The sequence below is a fragment of the Simochromis diagramma genome, unplaced genomic scaffold (assembly GCF_900408965.1).
Source record: "Simochromis diagramma unplaced genomic scaffold, fSimDia1.1 OVJJ01000453.1, whole genome shotgun sequence".
Lineage (NCBI taxonomy): Eukaryota > Metazoa > Chordata > Actinopteri > Cichliformes > Cichlidae > Simochromis > Simochromis diagramma.
The window spans coordinates 1,272,194-1,286,608 of NW_024387471.1; the positions used below are offsets into that span (position 1 = coordinate 1,272,194).

A 14,415-nucleotide genomic window follows, 5' to 3' on the forward strand; every position below is an offset into this window, starting at 1 on the left:
GGATGATGATATTTCTGTTTTTTGGTCTCCTCGCTGCCTTTGTTTTATAGTATAATGTCTACATTATGACTCTGTGGTTCCTAAATAGTTGCACTTTGCAATGATACCACTTACAGTTGGTTGTGGAAGAAATTTCCCAAACTGACTTGTTATAACAGTGTTGCTGTATTAAAGTTCCAACCTCTCTGACATTAATATGTGCTGAGGGCTTCATGACATGGTTTCTATCGCCTGTAAAGGCAAACTGCTGTCTAAAGAGTTTCTGTAGATTATATTTTACATACGTAAATGAGGAAGGGTGACCTGACCCAGCTCTAACTATAAGCTTTATGAAAAAGCAAAGTTTAAAGCCTAATCTTAAAAGCAGAGAGGCTGTCTGCTTCTCAATTCAAACTGGGAACCTTGTACTGTGTACATGCGTGCGCTCCCATATCAGCCGATCTGTGACACTGTGATGCTCTGATAGACTGTGAGCAGCTCGAACACCAACCACTGAAACCACCAAGTTTCTGCAGATATGTTTTGTTTGAGAGTGCATCTGGTTAAAGTGACTCTACCAAGAAATGTATGCATGTACATATCAGCCTGCTTAATGTGAGACAGCAGATTCAAGCGGCCAAATTCACTCTGTTGTAGAGACACGAGAGGATCACCACAGAGTCCAGACAATCCAACAGGTGAACGCTTACATGAGGTTGTTTTTTATTCATTCTTGTATTGACTGCAGCAGGGCTACTAGTCTTCACAGGCTTTGGAGACGGCCTTCATTTCCACTCTGCTCCTGCAGGAACAGGAAATCTTCTGTTCCAACCACACAGCTTACTTCTGATCTTTCTGTTAGTCAGTGTGTTTATACTCACCGTGCATTCAGCTGCATTTACGTCACATTTTCAACATGTAGAAGAGTTTGTGTCATATTTACACCTATACTAGAATTACTGTTTTTAATATGAAATTAGTAGCAAAGGCGAGTTTAATAATAATAATAATAATAATAATAATGTTTACTTTATTGTTCCCTGTGGTGAAATTACTCTCTCTGTATTTAACCCATTGACTCAGTGAAGCAGTGGGCAGCCAGCGCCTGGGAGCAGTGTGTAGGGACGGTACCTTGCTCAGGGGTACCTGAGGGTAGCCGTTCAGTGGATTTGAACCCCCGACCTTCCGATCATGGGGCAACCATCTACCTACTGTATAATTCTGTATTCATTTAATCTTTTCAAATTTATTTGGAAACACATTTAACTTTAAACCCTTTCCTTTTTAATCCAGAGGACTTGGCGTCCATGTTTTCCAAAAAGAATGAAACGTGAGTGTGTCTGACCTCAGAACAGTTTTCCACGCTGCCTCGGCTGATTTTAAATGAGCTTTGTCCCAAATAGACAGCATCAAGTTCTTTGCATGACACAGCTTTAACCTGCTTTTGTGGACAGCTGTGTTCAGATAGACTCCTGAGCCCGTGCAGTGACTTCAGTGACAGAATCGTGCCTGTTTATAATGCAGTGCCCCCCGAGGACCCAAAGGTCACAGCATGCAGCACTGACTGTCAGACCTGTCTCCTGCACACAGAGATTTCTCCACATTTAATGAATCTTTTGTGGATATTTTGTACTTTTGTAGATGCTGAGAGGTTCTTCCCAGTTTTATGCTGAGAAACATTATTTGGAAACTGATGCAGTTTTTTGCACAGCGGTGAAACTTTATCCTTCATTTGCTGGAGACATTTTCCAAGTTAGCCCAATTATTCATAAAGTGCTCCTCAATTGATTTCATTTTTACTTTTGCAGCACTTTGTTGAACCTGTCAGACGTCAAATTCAACATTTTTCATTAAATATTAAAATATCTCGGATCAAACATTTGATATGTTTGTTTTCACATCTGGCTTTCTGAGCTTTGTTAATCATTGTTCTGTTTCTGTTTTACACAACGGTCTCAGTTTGTACGATGCTACACGCAGCAATAATAAGACTGTGGCTAAACCCGTTTCTAACTCAAAGGAAATGTCGTTGCAGTAAGTGCTGATTTTGAATGACTTCAAGTTACTTTGAGGAACGTTAAATAATGTGCGACGATCTCATGATTATTACGATTCTATTAATTATGATTTATTTGGTCATTTAAAACTAATATAAACAGTTTCTAACACAGTCAAATATTCTCATGCAAGCATCACATGTAAAAATAATAAACTGCAGCAACATCAAAAATAGATACCACAGAGTTTTATATGCCAGAGTAAAAAGGTGATGCTACATTTGGATCCGCTTCATGATTGTGGAGCGGCTCCATCAGGTCTCCTTCTTCCCTCGTGATTCCTGTTTGTTAAGCTTTGCTTTAGATTCTGGACTTTGATCTTGTAAACTACCCACATCAGGACCAACGGTGTGATGGTGAGGAAGACTCGGACAGCAGTGATGACAGGATTGTTGTCTGTAAAGTGAAAGGAAATAATAGAAGATTAATAGACATCAAAGTTTTGACATTTATGTTGAACATAGAGTAAGAACAGCAATCGTGTCTGCTACAAATAACGTTACTGAAATAACGTACGTAATGTATCAATATGTACTATCACAGGGCTGCTCTCATAGTGTCCATTGGAAGCGCTCACCTGAAAAATAAAAAAAGTACATCTATTTATGACAAACTGTGTTACTCACTGAAATAGAAATTAACTGTAAAGGCAGAATCACACAAACCTTCACTTTGTAGCTCGTAGAGTAGCTCAGATCTTTGAATTCGACTTCATATTTTGTACATTTTGTCTTCTCCTCCTTCTTTGTCACTTCCTTATCATCAGCTGTATTTAGACGTATTATATAGTTTTCCTCAGGTCCGTTGAATGTAGAGGGTCTGTGCCAGCTCACTTTGATCATATTTTGATCCTGAAGATGCACCTGCAGGTTGGTGACTGCAGCAGGTGCTGTAAGAGAAATTTAAAGGAAGCCATATTTAAAGTAAAAAACTGACAGACCTGCAGCCCTTTGCTGCGTTTCCTTCCTGTTTATCTTCACTGCTCAAATATCCAGTGAGAAATAAATTCTAACATTATGTAATAAAAAGTTTGATTACTTACTTCCAACCTTAGTTTGCAGTTTAACTTCACCCCCAGTGGAATCTTGAATCTTGTTCTTGTATTTGGCTCGGACTCGACAGGTATAACCAGTAAATGGATTTAATCCAGTAATAACACACGTTCTTCCATCAGGACTTGTGGCTGTAACTGTAACTGTAACATAATTTCCATGAACCATGTGAAGTGTTATAGATTTAAATCAACATCATCATGTTAAGAAACTGTAAATGACAAATGTCAGGTTAAAGTTTCACAAACACATCAGCTGGTAGTTCTGTCAGCTGATCCATAAACTGGCACAAACCTGTTTCACTTACAGTCTGTTCCTGCTGACATGAAGCACTGATGCTACAAGCTTCTCATAGAAACTACGTACGTGTCAGAAAACCAACAGACTGACAAACTGTTTGTTGCTTTTTATAAAGACAATTACATTTCAAACATCAGATTTTACCTTCAAACAGCTCAAAGCTTCTCATCATTTCTTCTGTGTGAAAAAGTGAACTCGACTCTGATGTTTCAGCGTTTATTCTGTTTTATATTTGCTATTTATTTTAATAACTGTATTTATTCACACCCAGTCAGAGGTTTGGTTTTTCACCTACAGTCAAAGCATCATGAACATAAACACATAAGAGGAGAAGCCGTCTCACTCACCTGGTTTTGGACCGTCTTTCTTACAACTGCAGTCATAAGAAAGCTCATGAAGGCGGGGAAGTTCCTGTTGACAGTTCTTACTGGTTGTTTTCCATCTGAGCTCAATGGAAGTATTGGATGAAATTTTGTTTATGTTGGTTATTGTAAGCTCTGTTGGAACAAAGTAAACATCAGTAACAGTGAACAGCGTTTCCTTTGCTTCAAACTGTGTGAGAATAAAAGCTTTTATTTTGATGAGCTAAAGGAAATATAAACTCACCACAATCAACCCTGACGTGGACAGATGGAGTCGTCTTATTTATGCTGATGTTGTTCTGTAAGATCAGACCAGTACAGCTGTAGTCTGTGAACGGCTCCAGCTCAGACAGATTCACAACAGCTTTGTTATTGTCTGAGGAGACACAAAGATGACGTCGTTGTTGTTCCTCAGTGTGTGAACATTCATCCTTTGGCTTTAGATTCAAATGTTTTAAAGAAAATTAAAAAAAAAAAAGAAGATATCACTAAGTGCTCGCATCTCTGACACTCATATAGTTTGCACTTACCTGAACAGGTGTAACTAACTGAGAGGTTTTTACACTTTGGTAAATCAGGTAATGTTGTGGTAATTTCTGCAGGAAGTCCAGTGGGTTTAATCTGCTGTATTTCACTGGGATTAAAGCAATCTGTAGAAAAAAATGAAAAAACAGCTACATGATTAATAAGTTTCTGCCCATCAGGTGTAAAAATAGATTATCGTAGTGTTAGGGATTTAGTTGCTGCTAAACATTCACACACAGAGCACATAGAACTGCGACAATAGGTCAGAGGTGTATGTGAGAAGCAGAGACGACAGAGCTGCCGCTATATCTATATATATCTATATATATATAGACCTCTGATGACCTCTAGAAATTTTCTTGAATATCTTTAAAATGATAGCAGCACAAACGTTTGATACCACTTTTGTTGGATTTGAAGAAGGTGGGGGGGCCAACTTCACTCACATCTGCGTGTGTATGTAAGCGTGTAAAACCTGCAGACAGTCAGATTAACAGTATTTTGTCTCTATCTGCCATTCTGCAATTCATCTCATGTAAACAATAACGTGGCGCACAGCGTGACGTGAAAAAAGGCACATACCTTTGACTTTGCGTGAAGAACTCTGTATTCCGTAAACGCAAAAAAGGAGTTTTGAAAAATCTCAGTTTTCGTTGATTCGAAACACCGTGTACGTGTGGACGAAACAGCTGCGTTGTCCAAAATACCCGTGTAGGTGTGGAGTTAGTAGTTTATTTTATTACTACCTGTAATTTATTGCAGTTTACTTGTATTTGCTTAATTGTTTACTAAATGTTTGAGGTGTGAAATAAACCGCAATGGAGCCAAATATATGTGTGTGTGGTTGGAGGATGTGTGCGTGCGCATGTGCATGTGCGGGGGGCGCGCGAACATTTTTCTTGTAAAACAAAGGGGGGCCTAGCAAAAAAAGTTTGGGAACCAATGCACTAAGGCATTCATTCAGAGGAACAAGTACAACGTTCTGGAACGGCCATCTCAGTCCCCGGACCTGAATATTATTGAAAATCTGTGGAGTGAATTAAAGAGAGCTGTCCATGCTCAGAAGCCATCAAACCTGAATGAACTAGAGATGTTTTGTAAAGAGCAACCACAATCCAGACTCTCATTGGAACCTACAGGAAGCGTTTGGAGGCTGTAATTTCTGCAAAAGGCGGATCTACTAAATATTGATTTCATTTTTTTCTTTTTTGTGGAGCCCAAATTGATGCACCTGCCTGATTTTGTTTAAACAATTATTGCACACTTTCTGTAAATCCAATAAACTTCATTTCACTTCTCAAATATCACTGTGTGTGTCTCCTATATGATATATTTAACTGACATTTTTTATTGTAACAACCAACGATTTATACAGGAAAACAATGACTATTAACAAGGTTGCCCAAACTTTTGCATCCCACTTTATTAATCGGCATCTTTGTTAAAAACCTGCCAAATTAACAAAATATGTTTGTCAATAAAAATGAGTCAGTTAAACTTTTTATCTCAGAAAGTTTCTTCATGCAGATTTTAACAATGGCCCAGTTTACAATAAGGTAAAATGCATTCTATGCAATTACTGTAAAAAAAATACTTTGGCTGACTTCATGGCAAATTTAGAGAGAAATGCAGGAAACCAACATCAGTGAAATGATCTAATGATAAAATGATCTTTTATGTTGATACTCACACTGTGGAGTCTCAGCGGTCGTCATGGTGGCTAAATGTTTAAATTAGATCAAGAAAGAAGAAAAATTATTTGATTATCCAGTGTAAAAATCATAAAGCTTGTGTTCACCGCTCCATCCGGGGATGTTTAAAGGTTGGTAAAAAGCTCCTCTCCAGGTTTGCTAGCAAAGGTTCAGCTGTCTTTTCCTGTTTGCTCATTTTCTCTGTATTATTGTACAGCAGCCTGTAAAACACCCTGAGGCAACTGCTGTTGTGAGTTTGTGCTATATGAAAAAATGTTTAAAAATAAATATATATATATATATTTAATCATATCCAATGCTTATAATCAGAGCTGAGTGGTGAAGTGGACACATTATAAGTGTTCCACTATAAGTTACAAGTCAATGTTCTGTGTTGTGAACTAAAGTCGTTTTTAATTGCAAAGAGACGGAGAGACAGAGCTGGTCTGGTGTAGAACAGTTTTAACCTTCTGTAGTTTCTTTATGACATCGTCAAACACAATCTGTATCAAAGTTTGATGTTTTATTAACGCTCAGTAAAAGTCACTACTTTTACAGTTCTTATCTGAGTTTTAGGCGGGAACAAAAGTTCTGAAAATTAACATGGAAATGGAGTCGGTCCGTGCACATTTTATTTTATTATATTTTTTTAAATGTTAGTACATTTATCTTACACTTTCATCTTCAAACGTCCTCAAAAAATGTGACAGATGACCAATATTTTCCATATGCGATATTTTGCAAAACCAGCTTTAAATATAGAATACATTTTCCCCCATATGATACTATAAATTACTTTATAAAATGGAAAAGGCAGAGAAATTAAAAACATAATTACTGCACCACGTTCTGCATCAGATTTGGTATCAAATAATAAACTGTACTCACAGTTTGTCACAACAAGGATTCCTGCCCAGAGCAGCAGGACACGGAGACAGAAGGCGGCCATATTCAGCGGTTGAGCTTCATATGTGTACAGAAATAAGTGCAAACCACAGAAAGATATTCACACATTGCAACAGAAGCTGCACCTCCTCTTCATGTACATGCTGAAAAAAAGAACCACTGAAACTTAAAACACTGCATCTACTTTTTTCATACGAAGCTTTGAAACAGCTGTGCAGCTCAGTTTTTGTCTCAGATTAAGATGTAAAGTGAAGTTTGATCATAAGATTTTACTTTAATGAAAAAACGAGCATCTTTTAATTTTTAAAGTTTAGGAATAAAAAATCTGCCTCCAAAAAATGTTGACTTTTTAAAATCAGGATATTTACTGTCGCTGACTATGCAGATGCAGACATGGCCTCCTCGACCAATTAGATGACTTTCCTGCTGAGGCCCAAGGTACAGGTGTTGTGGGCTCCCGGAAGAATTGAGGGTCACTGAAGCACTCAGACAGTGTGTGGGAGTGGGAAGGAGGGCCCGAGTGCGAACACGGAAGAACACAGAACCGAGTTAAAACAAAAGGCGAGGCGTTTATTATAGGTTTAACTTTATTTGACAGTAAGAGCTGGAATATTTCACTTGTAAGGATAGCCGTCTAGCTGTTCCATCATAACTGTTAGTATGTTCATCTAAGTATTTCTTTCTACCTAAAAATAACTGAACTTATGCTGCACTTATGTAGAGGTGCACTGAAAATTAGTCTGTTTGAACTCTTAATAACAAACTCAATCATTGAATCATTGAAAATCATTGAAATACTTATTGTTTGGTAATAGAACAGCTGATTATCACAAGAAGGTGACTGGAGAGTTTTCAGAAAGATTATATGTTAGATTTACACTTATGATAGAAATATTACTTCAGTTATGAAAAAACATTACAGTTTGTGTCAAGTTTGTTAAAAACAAACAAACCAAAAAACAGAAACAATGTCAAACACAGTTTTTGTCTTTAATTATCTGCAGGTGGTAAAATGTATCACGTTTGCAGGTTTGTTTGTTTTTCATTAAATGCTGACGTCTGTGTGGCAGCATGACGGCGGGTGGTTATCTTTGTTTCCTCACAGCAAAAAGGTCCTGGTTTAAATCCAGTTTGGTTACCTTTTTTTTAGTGTCCACGTGGGTTGTCTCCAGCTTCCTCCAACAGACATGCAGGAGGTTACGTTAAAGGCTAAACTGGCCATACTGGACTAAAATGAAACTAAAATTTTATTTTTCACAATTAGTTTGGTGTCCCAACTTTTTTGGAATCCGGTGGGTACAAACTAAGAATAAAAACTATATTAGTGAGTAAACTGCTTCATTATTGTGAGGCGAGTCCATCAGTTTTAGGCTGCTGAATATGAGGACTGTTAATCTCAGCCTCAGACTCTGGACTTACACAGACAACATAGATCTTATAAACAATCACAGCCAGGCCCAAAGGCTGGAGTGATGACAGCATTGTTATTGTCTGTAGAGCAACAGGAAACAGAAGAATATTAGTGAGGTGCAGTGTTGGTCAAGTTACTTGAAAAAAGTAATTAGTAACTAATTACTGATTACTTCCCCAAAAAAGTAATCGCGTTACTTTACTGATTACTTATTTTCAAAAGTAATTAATTACTTAGTTACTTTTTAAAAACACGATTTACAACCTGAGTAGGTGATAAAGCGATAGATCTCTCAGCCCAATTCTACTTTTTCTACATAATCATCATACAAAATGTAATCAAATGGAAAAGTCTCTTTTTAAAACTTGTTTTATTAGTTTTAATCTTTTAACTTTATGCATCAAGCAAAAATTTAATTATATGCACCATTCTCTGACTGGAAGAAATTAGTTTAACATTTAAACCTATTTTCTGCACATTCCAGCACATAAAATAAAATATTTTTTGTGTTTACACTCAGTCTTTCAAATAGATGCAAGTAAAACACAGCAGAAAATAAATAAAGTCAAAGACTAGCGGTCCTGTTGCTCTATTTTCACCTGTAAAGCAGGAGTGGGGTAGGCGGAGGTTTACCCTGGTGCAGGTGTGCCGCGGTCAGTGGAAGAATCCGCGAGTTTCTCTGTGAGTTTCCCATTACGTCGTAGCTACTTGGTGCTTGTTTGGAAGTTTAGGGGTTTTTTCGCTGTAAAAAGAAGTTTTCTTCCCACGCACAGCGGACGCTAATGTTTTTGTCACTTTTTATGGAATCAAACTCAAAGTAAGGTCAGTACTTCCACGCTTTAAACGCTGCACGCTCATACTCTCTCTGCACTCGATATATGATCCATTGTTGATCTGCACACAGCTGTTGTCACGAACGGCGCACTCGCTTACGTCACTGTTGTGAGACATTCTCGCAAAAAAATCACGGTTTTAGTAACGCAGTAACGCAGCGTTCCTACGGGAAAGTAACGGTAATCTAATTACCGTTTTTGCAATAGTAATCCCTTACTTTACTCGTTACATGAAAAAGTAATCAGATTACAGTAACGCGTTACTTGTAACGCGTTACTGCCCATCTCTGGTGAGGTGACATTTCTCAACACACAGTATAAACCCAATATGACCAGGGCCTGTGTCTGTCAAAGCCAATGTTAACTTATGTGCAGATAAGGTTATTAAAAGAATACGTACAGAAAGTATCAACATGTTCTTTCTCCGGTTTCAAAGTATCTATTTACAGCATATTTTGTTCACTGTAAAGTTCTGGAGAGTGTGATATACAAATGTTACACTGATGTTGATATCAGGGAATGAATTCTTTTTAGTTGTAATTAGTTACACTGATAAAACAGCATCGTTCATTCAATTTCAATTTTTCTGAAAATATATTTTTGTAAGAATCTTTTCTCACCAACAACTTGTCAGTGTTGTGTTTTAGAAAGATATGAACAAAAATTCAATTCAATTTTATTTATATAGTCCAAATCACAACAAAAGTCACCTCAAGGCGCTTCATAGATACAGAGGAAAACCCAACAATCATATGACCCCCTATGAGCAGCACTTTGGCGACAGTGGGAAGGAAAAACTCCCTTTTAACAGGAAGAAACCTCCGACAGAACCAGGCTCAGGGAGGGGCGGGGCCATCTGCTGTGATTGGTTGGTGTGAGAGAAGGAAGACAGGATAAAGACATGCAGTGGAAGAGAGACAGAGGTTAATAACAAGTATGATTCAATGCAGAGAGGTCTGTTAACACATAGTGAGTGAAGAAGAAACACCCAGTGCATCATGGGAATCCCCGGCAGCCTACGTCTATTGCAGCATAACTAAGGGAGGATTCAGGGTCACCTGGTCCAGCCCTAACTATATGCTTTAGCCAAAAGGAAAGTTTGAAGCCTAATCTTGAAAGTAGAGATAGTGTCTGTCTCCTGAATCCAAACTGGAAGCTGGTTCCACAGAAGAGGGGCCTGAAAACTGAAGGCTCTGCCTCCCATTCTACTTTTAAATACTCTAGGAACAACAAGTAGGCCTGCAGAGCGAGAGCGAAGTGCTCTAATAGGGTGATATGGTACTACAAGGTCATTAAGATAAGATGGGGCCTGATTATTTAAGACCTTGTATGTGAGGAGCAGGATTTTGAATTCTGGATTTAACAGGAAGCCAAAACAGGAGAAATCTGCTCTCTCTTTCTAGTCCCTGTCAAAACACAACTAAACACTGTTTTCTTTTAATAAATAAAATGCACAGATTTTGTATTATGTAGCTAAGTGATGCAGTTTTGAATATTTGTTGTTGTTACTTCCAGTAAATGTTTTCCTTGTTACTTTTCTTTTGCCAGAAACTAGCCTGCTGTTGTATTTAGGGTCAGCTTCACAGGTACAGACAGTGTATGGTTGTAATCCAGTAATATCACAGGTCCCCCCATCAGGCTGTAGCTTTATGATGCCTGTAACAGAATTTTCATTAGTGGTGTCTGATTTGAAATCTGTTTAAACTTCAGACGACTGGTTCTCAGGAGCTGAAGATGAAAACATCAGTTATAGCAATCAGAGATGCTCTCTTTGTGAGCTTTCCTGTACAGCATGCATGACATGAATGCAGATGCTTCTCATGCAACTCTTTAGAAAGCATAACAGGTTGGAGATCACAGTATCTCAAAACTTAACTTACTTCTAGTTTTTCTGTCACTGATAGATTGGGCACGACACCTGCAGTCATAATAAAGTAAGTGTTAGCACAAGTTTACATCTCACTGGTTGTTTTCCAGCTCAGCTTAAGAAAAGTATCAGTTTCTTCTGTTTTTTCCTCCATCTTTACTGTAAGATCTGTTAAAATACAAACAGTGACTTTATCTGTCAGTTTGCATGACATCATCTCGGGAGGAACGCTTTCACTCCTCTGAGGTAAATGAAATGAAACACACCACAGTCAATGTTAATGTGGAGAGCTGGAGTTATCTTCTTTGTGACGATGTTGTGCTCTACAGTCAGACCAGTTTAGCTGCAACAGGCTCCAGGTCAGTCAGATTAACCTCCCTCTGTTTACAGCTTTCTAAGAAGACATAACCAATATCTTTTGGGTTTTGACTCAAATGTGGACACATTCAAAAGATTTGAGCTTCTCAGAGAGCGCAGGGCATTCACTCGTCTTACGGCAAAAGACCATTCGGATCAGATCATCTTATAATGTATCTAAGATGTAAACTTACCACCTGCCAAACATTTTACACTGAGACGGAAACACCAGTGTTATTTCTGCAGGAAGAATCTGATGTATTTCACTTGGATTTAAGAACTCTGCACAACATACTTTAAAACGAAGCAAACCTGATAAAACCTGATTACATTTAAAGCAGACTGGCATTTCTGTCCTTACCAACATTGATGTTTTTGGTGAGACTAAAGGAAGAACACAGGCAGCTTCCTGTAGTGAAGGTTTTGGTCAAAACTGAGCAAATGTCCTCATAAGCAGGTGTGACAGAGATGCTGGGTTTGAGCTGATGTCAAACATATCCAAGGATCCAACTAATCTGTGCTTTCTATGTCATTTTTATCTGAAATGCACAAATATTACTTTTATTTAAAAAATAAAAATCTGAATTAAAATAGAGTAAAACACAAAAACAGGAACAATTGTACTCACTCATCACAGTTGTTAGTTTTATTTTCAGCGCCAATAAATGCAGCATTATGCTCATAGTTACTCCTTCTGTTATCTTGTTGGGTTTCCTTGCTGTCACTGACGTACCGAATAATGGTCGGCCTTCTTCACCAGTTCTTAGTCACCAGGGGCTGAATCATCAGTGTCATATAAATGGCTGAATGTGATGTTAAGTGGCCGTTTGAAATGAGCTGTTTGATTGTGGGTAGATGGCAGTTGAGATGGCTGTGGGTGTGGGTGTGGGACTGCTGTTGAAGCAGTAGCTGCTGCTGTGGTGAGGAGGTGACAGATGTGGAGCAGAATGAGAAAATCTTCAGTTAGTGCTATTTATATATAATTAAGAGATAAATAAAGATAAGGTGAAGTATAAGAACAGATCATGATGTACAGTACAGATGGAGGCTGATTTGGTGGCCAGAGGATCCATCAAAGAGTGAAACACTTACATGTACCTCTGTTAGACAGCAGGAGTAACGCAGGCCTCCTTACTGTTACTGATCACGTCCCATTTTATTACCATACAAACTTCCAACACTTTGAAATGCTGCTGAATGGCCCTGGGTACGCAACTACTTTATTTGTGTTACTACAAAAAGACGTTTCGATTTTACAAACCTGTCTGCACTCATGTCACCAACGAAAGGAAAAAAAGAATAAAATACTCATGGCTCTGCCACAAAGCAACATTACATTTCTGGAGGTTGGATGGAGGAAATCATGGTTTGCACATGGCTGTTGAACACAGCTAGAACGATGAACCTGGAACTTAAATGTGAAGTTAAACGACTTCAGCTTCCTGTTTATTCCTGTTTGAAACAAACTGAATAATAAAACCTTGTTTCCAAATGAATTTTATAAAACTTCATTTAAAAATGCAACAATTTTACTAGAATTCCTTTTTGCCCTGTCTCAGTCTTTTCTTTTCTTTTTCTTTCGCTTAATTTTTATTTTTATTTTATTACTGTTGTATATCAAATTTTGCACTGCCTCACACAAAAAGGCCTTCAGTATGGGCCTGTGCTTCATGTTATTTTATTATATACTGTTTTTATTTTTATGACTTATACTGCTGATGTAACACAGAATCAATAAAGTATCGGATTTAAAAAAGTATTTTATTAAACAAATAAGCAAAAATGTATTTTTTATTATATAAATAAATATTAGCTCCATAATTAAGACAGTGAAAAATACTTGACAAAGGATGATTAAGTTGATGTGCTTTATACACTTATTTAGAATATTTTCCAGCAGGTCTTGGTGGTTATCAGGATAGATGCCCTGCATTGTTGAACTATGAACACTGCAGCTGTTCAGATGTTTAGGTCACTTCTGAGGAGGCTGTTACTGTTACTGTTGTGGGTTTTCTCCATTTGTGAATAAAGGAAATGACTGACAGACAGGCTCATGAAGGCTTGTTGAAATCTTTTAGCGTGCTCCATTTTCTCAGGTCGATTCTTTTAAGTGATTCAGCTGGTCTGGCAGTAACCAGATGTGGGCGGGGCTAGTGAACCTGAACTAACTAAATCATTATTGGGGGGGGGGGGGGGGCACATAGGTTTGATTGGTAGGTCTGGATGCCTTTTTTCCCTTAATAAATAAAATCATCATTTAAAAAGTGAATTTCATATTTGTTGAATATTAAAATTTGTTTGATGATCTTAAACATGTAAGTGTGATAAATTTCCCCCCTTTTTAAGTCCCCCGTCAAAACCCACCTCTTCCAGACAGTCTACTCTAACGTCTCCATCTTAAACTTTCTTTTATTACTGTGTTTATTTCCTGGTTTGACGCTTGTCTTATTTGCTCTGTGCAGTGTCCCTGGGTGTTTTAAAGGCACTTTTAAATACCATGTATTATTATTATTATCATTATAAATATAAGGGCAGATACTTAATACTTGACTGTCAGTTTTCACAAACTGAAACTTTGTTTACAGAAAGTCACATTTCCGCTTTGCTACCTCGAACAGGAAACTTCGATCTAAACCACAAAGTTTTCTTTTAACTTTCTATTAGTCGATGTTAATGTCAGCCTCGATGTTAATAATAAAGACACAGCCAGCTGAGTTTAGTGCTTTCAGTGGCTTTTAAATGCATTCACTGTATCATGTGGGCGACCATGGCTCAGGGGGTTTGGGAAGCGTATCTGTAACCAGAAGGTTGCCGGTTCGATCCCCAGCTCTGTCCGTCTCAGTCGTTGTGTCCTTGGGCAAGATCTTCACCTACCTGTCAACTGGTGATGGTCAGAGGGGCCGATGGCGCGATATGGCAGCCTCGCTTCTGTCAGTCTGCCCCAGGGCAGCTGTGGCTACAACCGTAGCTGCCTCCACCAGTGAGTGAATGTGAGAGTGAATGAATAGTGGCATTGTAAAGCCCTTTGGGTGCCTTGAAAAGCGCTATATAAATCCAATCCATTATTATTACAGT

General features: G+C 38.1%; 1 protein-coding gene across 1 annotated transcript; it reads right to left on the bottom strand.

Moving 5' to 3' along the window:
* Positions 1 to 2,140: 2,140 nt before the first annotated feature.
* On the bottom strand, positions 2,141 to 6,930 carry LOC120723579 (receptor-type tyrosine-protein phosphatase C-like). The gene is made up of 9 exons (XM_040015114.1): positions 6,855 to 6,930; positions 5,966 to 5,995; positions 4,281 to 4,400; positions 3,995 to 4,126; positions 3,736 to 3,885; positions 3,079 to 3,225; positions 2,702 to 2,925; positions 2,553 to 2,613; positions 2,141 to 2,432 (listed from the first exon to the last, which is right to left on the bottom strand). Exons 1-9 carry the CDS (start codon positions 6,913 to 6,915, stop codon positions 2,269 to 2,271), a joined length of 1,089 nt encoding a protein of 362 aa, XP_039871048.1. The 5' UTR covers positions 6,916 to 6,930; the 3' UTR covers positions 2,141 to 2,268.
* Between the last annotated feature and the right edge of the window lie 7,485 nt (positions 6,931 to 14,415).